This window comes from Lichenostomus cassidix, chromosome 3 (assembly GCF_008360975.1).
Source record: "Lichenostomus cassidix isolate B80296 chromosome 3, HeHo_3.0, whole genome shotgun sequence".
NCBI lineage: Eukaryota > Metazoa > Chordata > Aves > Passeriformes > Meliphagidae > Lichenostomus > Lichenostomus cassidix.
The window spans coordinates 7,595,739-7,608,690 of record NC_139483.1 but is presented as its reverse complement, the minus strand read 5'-3'; the positions used below and the strand labels follow the sequence as shown (position 1 = coordinate 7,608,690).

The 12,952-nt window shown below is 39.6% G+C and overlaps 1 protein-coding gene across 1 annotated transcript in view; it reads right to left on the bottom strand.

Annotated features, from left to right (window-relative positions):
- The window catches only part of PCSK2 (proprotein convertase subtilisin/kexin type 2), a 100,470-nt gene that overhangs the window by 76,774 nt on the left and 10,744 nt on the right, over window positions 1-12,952 (bottom strand). Inside the window, exon 2 of the mRNA XM_085054270.1 lies at window positions 3,617-3,721. Within this exon, the coding sequence (XP_084910396.1) occupies window positions 3,617-3,721 (105 nt within the window). The remainder of the gene's footprint in view (window positions 1-3,616; window positions 3,722-12,952) is intronic.

Below are 12,952 nucleotides of genomic sequence, written 5' to 3'. Positions count from 1 at the left end.
TACCACTGTCCCTCATTATTAAGAACAAAGTTTGCTCTTACAGAGTCTGTATTTCCCCTTGTTCACAGTGAAGACTCTCTAAAGGTCCTCTTGCTCTGAGGTTACATTGTGACCTGCACTTGGGCTGCTGCATGTTTTGATGTCCATGTGGACACCTTGTTTCCAGTCTCTCCAGCCTGCCTTGGGCTCCCCCATATCCCACTCAGCTCATGGGCTCCTCCATACCCACATCACTCAACGTTCTCACTGACTCTGGGCTCTTGTTCCAGTCTGTCCCTCTTATTTTCTCCCCAAATTTACACTGATGCATAGTCTCATCCTATTCCTCATGGCTCCTCATGGCTTTACTCCACCCAGGGCCCTTGTCCTTGCTGTCACCTCCTCCCAGCTGTCTGTGCCCATGGCTCATGGCAATGTCTGCTTCCCTATCTGCAGCTCCAGGGCAAAGTACAGCAGCCCCTTAAGTGAAGTCTGCCAAGGCCAAAAAAAGCTAATGGCTGACCTTTTGGTCTGAGACATTTCTGCTGAAGCAATAAAGAGATAAAGGCACACAAAAATGCAACTGCACATGGGGAATGCTGGAGATGTTGCTGACATATCTTAGCTCATTAAGAATTCCAGCTTTAAGACATAAAAATAGTAAAGGGAATATCTCCCTTCCCCATAATTCCTGTGGCACCAAATGTATATCAGCTAAAATAACAAAACAGGAGTGCACCCGGAAATCACAGAAATTTGCAACTGATGCAAAAGAGTCAAAGCAAACCTCTCCCGGAAGGTTCCCTGCACCTCAGAGATGTAATTTAAATAACTAAACAGTCTCCATTTGAAGCAGTTCAGTTCACTGTAGAATTTGCCACCTTGAAAGTGAGGATCCCTGACAGGACAGTACTGACAGCAAAAGCCTCAGTGCCTCATGCACCTGCACTTTTTCCTTGAACACTTCAATAGGACAACACACTATGTGACACCACTACATGTACCTTCACCCACTGCCAGGACTGCTTCAGGCTTCAGCAATATGAATCTATTAAATAATGTTAAAACCATTGGATTTGAGATGGTTCTTCAGAATGAAGATTAGTTCTTCCTGGATCTCTAGGAATTTAATAACATTCCATTCCCACCCCCTTGACTGCAGTGCTGTTTATCACATAACTGCTGTAATGTGTTTAGTGTAGCTCCAAATTATTTTGGTTAAAATATACAGTAAACTCTACACAACAAAGCATTTTTGAGCATTTTAGAAGACATGCAGAGCATGGAAATGATGCAGCAACCTGTTCACATAGTGCTCTGTCATCTATCTTCCCAGACTCCTGAAAAACTGACATGGTTCCTCAAGGGACTTACTTGATTAAACAACAATAATTAATTGAGTGAACATCTGTGCTGTTTTTCAGCTAATAATTAAAATTACCTAGGAATTGTAACCTCCTTAGAAGTTAGAAGTATAGAGAATAAGCGCAGCCCACTTTCTCACATTTGGGTGTGGCCAAGCAACTACAGCATTTACTATAACAGTTCCTGAGAGATTTTTACAGTCCTGTGGTGGAACTTTTCTTCCTGGCTAGCCTGACAACAGGAACATTTTATTCTTGGCTTCATGCATTAACATATTAACCATGACAGTGCTGACATTTGCTGCTAAGTAAAATGGATTGTAAATGGTCTAGAAAGCTGCTATTACATTTAGAAATTACTTTTGGAGTGAAATTAAATACTGTCAACACAACTCATGTTTCCATTTATACACAACTTTGACAGGAAATTTTATGACTTCTCCAAACTTCATGTAGAAAAGAAGAAGAGAGATAAGACTAATGATTTTAATTGTCTCAAACTGTATTGCATAAAGCAACTGACCAATATGGTATCATAAGAGCTCAAGAACTATCCAACATGACAGGCCCGATGAGAAAATGTCATGTTACACATGGAAATGAAACATTGCTTCATCTCCCCTCCATCTTCCAATCACCAAGTCAGAATTCACACAGGATCATCCTTTTCCTCACATGGGAGAGATTCTCAGTTATTTAAACACAGGGCTTTATTCCCTGAGATCAAAGGAGAGAGCCATTTGTATGCAGCACCAGGATGAGGTGGAGATTACCAGGAAAAATGAGATTTTACTGCATGTGACAGAAGCCAACTGGGAGCCTAGAAACTGCAAATATCAGATGACTACAAAAGGGAACATCTCTAAATGAGAAAGTAGATTCACTTAAGCTGTTCTTAATAGCAATGCAGACTCTTAGTCTAGAGGTATCAATGCAAGAGCCAGTCTGGAATTAGTACAGGAGTGTTTAGACATATAATACCAGGCTGCAGTGAGAATTGGTGGTTTCATACAAATATCACAGGCATTCGTAAAATTTTCAGAGGCTTACAGAAATATTTATTTCCACTACAGCATATGAAATGACTCTGCACAATGATTGTACTCAGCCACTACTTTTCAATGTTCTCACTTAATTAGGTGCTTTTTCTCTTAAATTTTCTCATGCATTTTCTCAAAAATGACTTTACAAGATTAGGTGTTTCAGAGAAAGGGAACACCTCTCAGGACATTTGCTTTAGTGTCCACTAATTGTAGATTTTCTGCAGTGATTAACTTCCTGATCCCTGCTTTCTAAACAAAACAATGGAAGCCTGAGAATTTCCATTCAAGGCAGATTGGAGAGCTCTCTTCCTCATAATCCCTCATAACCTGTATCTGGTTTCTCTTCAGAGAAGGGGACCAGGAAGAGGTACCTTACAGCACCCAGCTATCCACAATCATGATCTTATTTAACCTCTTTTCCTTTTCTTCCTACTCAAGTGTTTCATTGTCATGGGTGTTCCAATAAAACAAATCTTACTGAAGGATTAAAAAATTATCTATTTGCTGTCATGATATCATTCCTCAGGCTGATCTACTTTCTCTGGGCAGTAAACACACTTTTTGTGCTACCTGGCCCGACTCCAGCCCAGTATTAAAGTAGTGAAAAAACTCTGCATATAAGGAAAAAGAATTTGTCAGTGCCAGCTCACAGCCTTCCACAAAAGGGGCTTTTTTCTCCTGTCTGAGAGGTTTATGCTTCTGAAAACTGAGCACACCATTTGCAGACTGCAGTCAAGAGCCTCTAAAAGAACTACTGAAGTTTGACAGCTTACACTCCTTTAGTAACTGGTGTTTATAATATTCCCTGAGAAGAAGGTAATCTGTGGTGATGGCAGAGAAAGTGCCACCTTTCACCCCACAGGGGATTCTGGGCTGGATAACCCATGGATAGCAGGGTTCATGGAGGGGACAACCAGGAGATGTACCTCAGATGGCTTCTCCTCACATTACAGAGTGCACAGAGATGACCTGGAGACTATGGCATCACTGAGTCTTATTGGAGAGAGGACACAGCTCAGAGAATGTAGGACTATTTGTAACAGTGAAACAAAAATAAAAGCTGAGGCTTTTTGGGAAGTGTGTGCATACAGAAGCCTCCAAGCTTGAAACAAGCATAGGGAAAAAATCCCATAATCATAATCACAGATTTAATCATCACCCTGATCTCATTAAAAATGTTCTGTGTCACAAAGAAAACATGACAGCTGCACATAATGACAAAACACTTACCCTGGAGTCCTTTTCCAGAAGAAGCTTGTGTTGAAGGCTGCGTCTTCTCCTGGCTTTAGCAAGACCATTGTGATAAAAGAAGTATCCAGATTCTAAAAAAGGGAGCTGAGTAAGAGAGAGAGAAAAAAAAAAACAAACATCATGTAGCTATTGGCTGTTAATAAGGACGACAAGAAATCTTTCACCTGTGAAGTGATTCAGGAATCTACAACAAGACCTGTGAAGGGTTATGCCAAAGTGCCCAAATCACTCTTGAGAATGCCACTCCTAAGTTATTTTTGAAAAGTGTGCCCAGCAGCATTAAAGTTGTTTGCTACAGGTTTACAGTGCATAACTTCACTTGTATACACTTGGTACTCTTTCCACCTTACATTTAAAGGTCAACAGTGCCAATATTTCTGATGGGCATTCCAAACCACAAGAGCAAGCATTCACCATTTCCTGAAAAAGCCAGAATAAGAGAAAAAAATGAACTGCGAAATATTTGAAACTCCAGAGAGCATCCCTCACAGAAAGCCTTACACAAGTGCTTTGCTGAGGAGGAACGGAGGAAGGGAGGGAAGTTGGTTTCCACTTTCAGAAAAATATACTTGAAATTTCTTCAGAGCTCACCAAAATGGAACACAAAGCATATTAAGAAAACATGCTCGGTGTTCAGGTGGGAACAGTGTTCTGTACCTTAAGTGTCCAAGATATTTAAGGAACAAGTAAACACTTCCAGAGGGCTTCCCATTATTAAATGCATTTGTCTCCTCAGGACTGGCAGAGAGCACCTGGAAGGCTAGTTGACATTTAGCTTTTAGAAGCCTAAAAGACAGTGTTGGGAGAACAGAATCTCACTTCCACCACTTGATTAGGAAGGTCCACTTGAATCTCAAATTCAGAGCATTTTCCCCATTTGAACTTAATAGGGATATTCCGGTTGAACATTTAAATCTAAGCAAGTAACTGCACATTTTTTAACTAAACTTGTCCTTGCAAAAGTTGAAAAAAATTGGTTGGGAAGTTATATGTTAATGCTGTGAACATTTCAGCCTCAAAGGTTCAACTACCCTCCATGTAAAGTAACTTCCTTAAAAGACATATTCTAGAACAGCTATGACAGCCTGTTCCTCTCCTTTTTCTTATCTATACTTCATGATAACATAAACATCTTAGCAGGAGTTCAAAGTTCTTCACTGAAATACCAAGGCTAACGTCTAGATAGAATAATCTCTGTGAAAACCTGAGCTGAATACAGGTAGCAGCATCATGCTTACCATAAAACACATTCTGTTCCTGTATACAGGTATATACAGTGCACAAATATAAGCTGCCTTCTACAAAATTATCTCCTGTTTCAGTCAAGCTATCATTATATCTGGTACAGTTTCACAGACATATTTTACTATACATGTGAAGCAGTGTGGAAATAGAATATAGGGAATTCTGAAAGTTTAAAATTTGTTCATTCCAAAATGAGTATGTGAGTTTGGGTTTTCTTTTTCTTCAAAGTATTTTTAATGTTAACTGAAACATTTACTATCACTGAAATCAAAACATTTAATTTTCATGTTAAAATTCCATTTTGTATCTGACATAAATGCAAAGTAACTTAAAAAATTAAAGCATTCTGTTCTGATAAAAAGACCATTTTTAAAGTGTTTATAGAAGGTTAAGGAGATTTCATCAAATCATTATGGTTCCTTGGAGCTGAACTGCATGGCTGACTGGAGAGCTTTTCTGGGCGAATAATCAGAATATTTAGCTTCAGCTCCATACACACGTGAAAAACATGACAGCTGAGGTAGAAGGAGAAAGGGGACTATGAAAGCTCACAGTAGAAGCCACAAGTCTCCTGCACTTCATATATATGCTCAGAGTCACAGCTCTGAAGGTTCAAATTCTGTCTGAGTTTAGGTAATGGTTTTAAAAAGCAGATTTACATTTAAACTTGTATCCAACATCTTTACCAACTGGGTAATCAGGTATTTATATAATCCAGAGCTTGGCAATTGATTTGGCTCTTCAGTAAAAGGCTCTTCCCCCACACTGGACACTTTACTCTATGTCCCAAACACATACAGGGGGAAAAAAGAAATCTAAATAGGTAGACCAGTTACAGCTTGAAATCCATTCTGGTGTTTTAACCATTACTGTCCTTTGCTGTCTGTGGCCCAATTACCCCTCTAATTCTCTCCATGAAATCAGACTACTTTTCTTCCTTTTATCTCAGTATCAAGCATTAAAATCAATTTCAGTCAAATAGTGATCTTGATGTTCTTCTATTAAGGATTAGTCTAAGCAGTTTTGAAGATCTCTGGAAATCTGTAACAGATATTTGCTGTTTATTTTCCATATACAGTTAGTCTCTAGTACCTCTTAGCATGAAACAATATATTATATAGTAACCTTTTAAAGCTGGTGTATTCAAGTCTGACCATCAGCAATTACAATTAGTACAACAATGACCAGATTTGTGGACAAAGTCATGAGTTTGACTAAAACTAAAATAAGTTTGACTAAGACTATTCCACTCTTTCCACAGTGATCCCAGTAATCTTTGAGGAACTTGGATATTTTATGGTTCGCGTGGTTTTTCACACTGGATCAATTAAACCTGGAGGGGGACATACAGAAGGAAACTCAGTGAGGCAATACCTGAAAGATTACACGATCCAGCACTGTGATTGTGAATAATTAATAGCAGAAACCAAGCCATTTTCAGGAAGAATCTGTACTCTGCAGTAAATCCTTGAAATTAATGGATGTACACGCTGGAGAAATCAGATGCCAGAGAAAGGGCCTAAAATGTCAGGCTTTGCTGAGGATTTTGCACTGAGATCTGTGAATACCACAAGAAATGGCTGAAGCCTCCAGTTCTGAGGGACTCCTGCTACTGAGCCAGTAACTTCTTGGCATCAGCCAAATGGGGGACACAGGTAGCTCACAGCAGGATTTACATTCCCACTATCAGCTACCCCAGGAAGTCTCTGTTTTGAAACTACAGCAAAAGAGCAAATAGCAAAATGAAGAGAATCTATAATGAAGAGAAATGAAAACAGAAGATGTCCTGTACATAAAGACTCCAAAGTGTCATCAGCAGTATCTACTCTGTAATGCTGTAGTTGTAAAGCTGGAATTGTCTTGGAGTAAAACTCCTATTGTGGCAGCAGCAGGCTCAGCATGTACCACGGAGCAATAATGCACTCAGCCTGGTGGCTCAGGTTCTTTAACACAAAAGCAAAGCTTTCTGCCCTCAGAGGAAAAAGTAGCAATTAAGTAAGATAACTAATTACTGGAAGGCAATTTAACATTCAAGTGAGGAGGATTATTTAAAATTAGAAAAGGGCCTACTTACTGCCTTGATGTAAAAATATTGTCCATTACAAAGCACGACTTTCAGGATCTCAGGAATTACAAGCACTTCGTTTATTGCAATATTTGTATAAAAGTACTGGTGAAAAATAGATACAAACAAAACCAGAATCACAAATACAAACCACCAAATAGAGCAAAACATTTTATATCCACCTTTCTGCTCCTTTTTTTCATATCTGCAGCCTCCTGGTGGTTAATAATAACACTTTCTGAAGCAAAGATGAAATCTGTTTAACCCCCTTCCTGAGAGAATGTGGATCAGAAAACAACTTTTAAAAATTCAGAGTTCAACTGAATGGAGGAAAGCAAAATTCTTTTAATGGAAGAGGCTTAACTGAAAGCACAATAGACTTGATGATCTTAGGGTCTTTTTCAACCTTAACAATCCATGACTCCATAAGAATGGCTAGGATGTACCATTTGGTATAGAAAGAAGCAGGAAAAGTTTCATACTGTGCACAGTTTTAGCACCAATACGTCTGAGGAATCTTAGCTGTTCTCAGGCTACTGCTCAACCACAGAAGCTGAGGTGTAATTATTATTGAAATAAACACAAGTAAGTTCAATTCATGGTTCTCAACCTTCCTGCACTCTCATCCTTACATATGACAGTGGTTCCCCAGCAAGAAAAGGGAGTGACTGTGCTGCCCTAGATGCCACTGCTGGGAAGAAGGGCTGTGAACAGGCAGCTACAATTCTCCCCTGCCAGGCTCAGGCATTGCTCCTGAGAGAGGCCATTCCCTGGTACTGAAAGGGAGAGAAAAGACAGTGCACTGCTGAGCCCTCAACTGCTCTAAGAAGGAAAAATCAGGTATAAAGTTGCCTTCTCCTCAGAGACACCTGATCCAAGATGGGCAGCACACATGGCTCCCTCAGAGCTGATGGCTCTGATCCAATCTTGTCTACTTGACAGAGAAAATCAAACTGCCCTTCTTTCTTGGTCTTGCCTTGAACAATATACACAGTGACACCACAAGCAGTTCTGACTTCCACAAAGCAAAGGAAATCAGTATCAGCTGCAAAGCAGTGCAGAAGTTTAAAGAAAAGCCACAGAAAGACTAAAATCAGATAGAGTTCCTCATTCTAAAACTGCAGCAACTGAGGCCACCTTGGACAGAGCTAACATTGAAAACAAGCATCAGCATCTCCTGACCAGAAAAGCCCATCTAGCAAAGATATTATGAAGGAGCAATAAATTCTTAAGAAAATACCCAAGGCTAATAAAGCTGCCAGTGGCATCAGTACTTAACCTGGCTCTCAGAGAGGTCCAGCATTCACAGACTGTCACTAGTTTTAAGAGGTGACAAATACAATACAAAAGTAAGGATGAACATTGTTTCCAAGGCTTACCTTTAACATAAAATTTTATTGGCTCCTTATCTCTAACATTACATTTTACTGACTCACTGCAGAGCTCTATCTACATACATTATAATGCCCACAAAAAGCTTACGAACAACCTGGATTACCCCCTCTTGTTTTAATAGGAATTATCTCTGCCCAGCCTTCCCATACTGCCTTTCACACTGTTTCACATAATGCAGAATCCCTACAGGACACTGTTGGCTTTTGTGCATCATTTCTAATGATTTCTCCCCACCAGTGCAATATTCTAAAACCAGTTTACTTGAATCTTTTGTTAAGGTTCCTCTCCCAAGTTACTAATGGGGACAACAGTTTGCAACAAATTTCTTTTGAGCAAAATAATTTATAAATACAGGCAAAGGGCGACTTATAGCAAGTTACCACAGGGTTACTTTCTTTGGTCACTAAATCAGCAGGAATGGATCTGTCACTGAACGGGATTCATGGAAAACCCTCATTCAGCCAGGCTGAAAAAGACCCTCCCCAGGGCTCCTTGCCTGCCTTAGGAGGAGTATGTGGACATGGATGTAAGGGTTCAAACAAACACTGGTGCTAAAGGAAAAAAATTATACCCATCCCCAAATAAGAATTAAAAAATAAGTTGTTTTTTTTTTAAAGTATAACACAAAAGATCTCTCCCAAGAGTCCAAGCACTGCCCAAGCATCAGTGCTGGCTTTGAAAGGAGCCATAAATCAGCACAGGTAAGCTCTTTCAACCCATTACTGCTCAGTATTTACACTGACAGAAGATATGACCTAAACCTGGTACAAATAAATGTATATTTTACAGGCCTCAGCCCTTCAGTCACCATTATAAGTGAAGCACAACAAAGTGCCTCGCAGCAGAAATTAGAAACCTATTAGAAACCTTTCAGAAACCTTTTCATCCCAGTTTCACCGAATGCACTGAGGAAGCTTATAAATATGCAATTTAAATTTTTAAACTCTCTTTCTCTCATTCTCCCTCACCCCAATTAGCATTAGAAATCGTTTTACTTTTAAATACACAGATGGAAGCCAAGTCTGAAGTCAAAAGCATTCACTCACTTTAGTGACGAGGGCCATGGAAGAGAAGAGCCAGCTAGAAACACAGGCAGCCTCAGGCACCGAAATAACACAGAACAAAGCAGGAACAAGAAAGGATTAATTCAAACGTTGGGAGAGAAATGTGAAATAGCACAGGGGACTAAAGCTGCCAGAGATCACCCAACACGAAATCCAGCCCACTGTGTCCCCACGGCCCCAGGCAAGGATTTCACACTTTCTCATTAGTGGGCTGTAAGTAATCTGAAGGCTCAAAATAAGGATCTCAGGTGGAGGCAGGGTTCAGCACAAGCTCCAGGCAGCCCCAAAGACTGGCACAGTCAGGCCCAGGTCTGAGTGCAATGATTTAGCCTTGCTGGCTCAGTTCTCATTGTACCCATGTCTTATTCAGCTGCCTCCACCAAAGCCTGATCTGCCTCTCTTGGCAAATCTGGCAGGTGGAGGTGTTACAGCCATAGCTTCAACACTCCCAAAAGCTACATTTCTTATTAAAACACCATCAGATCGTCCTTGTGAAATCAACTCATTAACACAGAGTGAAACATTCTCTCATAAATGAATTCATAAATGCCTGACTTGGACATTTTCATATGTTTCCAGCTGTTTCATATAAATATCCAACCATCTCTGAAATGAATCAGCAACAGGTGGTGGTAGTAAGAAAGGGTTCAAGACTAAGTAAAGACATACAGAAGTCAACCGAAATATTGTAACACACATGATAACAAGGCACCTGTTATTGTTTAGAATATTGGTTACCATGTAAGAATACAGGAATCCTGCTTTAAAAGTTCTGTTACATCTTTCTCAAACCAGCAGAAGTAGTTTCCACTGGTTTCTGAAAGGTTTCTTCAAAGCCACAGCAAAATATCTTTTCCTCCAGAAACAGTATGAAGTCAAAAGTGATATCCAAAGGCTTTGCAGAATATATGCCTTTGGATTTTACTTTATCCAACGGGATAAAACAAAGCCTTTTGCCTAGTCCCTCTTGCATGCAGCAAGAAAAACTTTAAACAGTCTTCTCAATAGCTGGACATGAGGTGTTCAATAAATAGCTGGAAGTAAATGACAGAAACTGAACAGGCTGTGGACTGCTATCACGATTACATGTCCAATCTGCCCATGTGGAATTCAGCTGAATGCCCTATACAATTCATGGCAAAAGAAAAAGAGGCACTATCAAAGCATGATTCATCTCACTCATCTGAGGTGGCCATGTTAAAATACAAGCAGAGCTGAGCTCCAGGAGCTCTTTCACTCCAAAGTCTGTAAGAGAAGCACTGCTGCTTGTGTTCAGCTAGATCAATTCTGATGTTCAATGGCTATTCTCATTTTCCCATCAGTTTTGCTGTTACATTACTACACCCAAGTGCTTCCAAGCACTTACAAAACACTACTCCATTGGTTTGGTTACAAGTTGGTGATATTTGGATTTTGATCTGCAACTGAATGAATCACACAGGTGATTTTACTGTATCTATCACAGTTAAGTTTGTCACTGAAGAGCTCCATCCTGCAAGTACATAAAATCATATAAGTCATCAGTGACAAGACTGTGGATTTGCTGATAGTTTTATCAGTGTTGAAGCTTTTAAAACAGTTATTCCAGTTTATGGGAACAGATCTGTGCAGTTTAGAGTTTTATCCATTTAGAGTTACTCCTCAGTAACTGTAAATACCATTATCAATTCTACCACATGCCCTGTGGAATGCAGGATACTTCCCAGACTTTGAGGAGAATGTTGTTGCTTATGCACTAGCCCTCAAATTGGACTGTCTGGGTTAATTCAGATTGTCATTATCTGGAGTAGGCAATTATTATTGTTTGGCTGACAGGCTGAAGTGAAGGCTAAGCAATCATCATTATGTCCTCTCATATAAATGTTCTGTGTGTGTGTGCAAGAAGAGCACCTCAGTCAAGCCCTGGGCACGAGAAAAAAATCTGGAGCTCAGCACCAGAAAAGTCACTGGGAGAATCTACCAACTGTGTTGTCATTTTAGTAGCAACAAATGACCACTGGGAAAAGGAGAAAGCCCCTCCAGTCATTCAGCTATGTAGCTCCATAAAAATCACACAGACAACAGATAAACATACACATCATTTAGAATAATTAAGTAAATATGATTCCATCAGAAGGTGAATCAATTAAATTTTCTTAAAGCAGGTATGTGTAGCACAAAATGGTTTTTTCCACAAATTGGGAGAATTTTACCATCCTGTTAAACCAAAACACCTCCACCCCTCAAAACAAACAAACAAACAAAAAACCTAAACAAACAAAAACAAGAAAAAAAGACAAACAGAAATCAGACTCCAGACATTCTTTTAGAGACAGTCTGTCAGTACTTGACCCAGCTAATTAACCATAATTCATTTAGCCTGAGGCAGTCAGTGCTGTAAGAACAAAGAGAGGAAAAGGATGGCAATCCAACAGTGGCTTTGCTAGTTCTACATTTTATTACCAATGGTGAATAAAACTTTGGCTGTAAGTCTCTGTCTCCTGCTGGGAGCAACGGAGCTCCTCACAGTATCCTGTCACTCCTTCAATGTTCTGCTATGTTTTCAAAACATCTCTCATGATTACAATATTCTGTAAAAGTTTTCACACCTCAACCAACCTTCTCTCTAAGACCACTCAACCCACGACCATTTCTTTTGATATTTCCCTCTCTGCTCTTGCTTCACATGGTAGCAACTCTGATGTAGGATATAGCCAGCACTAAATTCCAGAAGATATTAATATAGGAGAATCTTGGGCAACTAGAGCTGTAATATTCTTGTTTCACTTGCCTCCCATGTAAAATGGCACTAGTACTCTTGTTAGTACTAGTTTAGTTATTTTATTTATTGATAGGACTCATTTAATTAATGTTTGCCCAGAACTCTGGACTGTGATATAAAACTCTTAACTGTAAAATGCTAAGTGCCATGACAAACATATATTAATGGGTATATCTACCCATGTAATACATCTGTGAGCAATCAGGTACCTCTTTAGCAATAAATACTTGTTAAATGTTATAATATATTTAAACTATATAAGATGGAAACCTGTTCTTCCTATCAGTATAACTTCCTTAGGGAAAACTCACAAGAAACATTTGGATTCAGTTAGAGTCTGCAAATTTAAATGACCATGGTATGCTTCCAAGCTGGATCAATACTGCTGACAGCAATTAGCACTGCTTACAATAGGCTACTTTGCCTCACTCCTGATTTACAACCCAGCTCTTCTTTTAAGCATGTAACCAAACAGGTTGACTACTATTGCCACACAGGAGCCTGGTGTCACATCAGCTCCAGAAACACAGAGATAAAAGACCTAAGCTAAAGTTTGCTATTTTAATAACAACATTAAGGTGCAATGTGTCCCAGACACAAATTACTGGTACCTATCCCTCAGAGACGAAGAAGGAGCAAGACGTTGCTAAATACTGAGATTCTGAATTTCAGGAAGGCACTTCAGCATTATTTTTAAATGTACATTCACATAACAAAGCAGCTACATAGAAATGCGTGCAAGTGCTCAGCTCAGGCAGCATCTAAAAGCAGAGTCAGGAACTCAA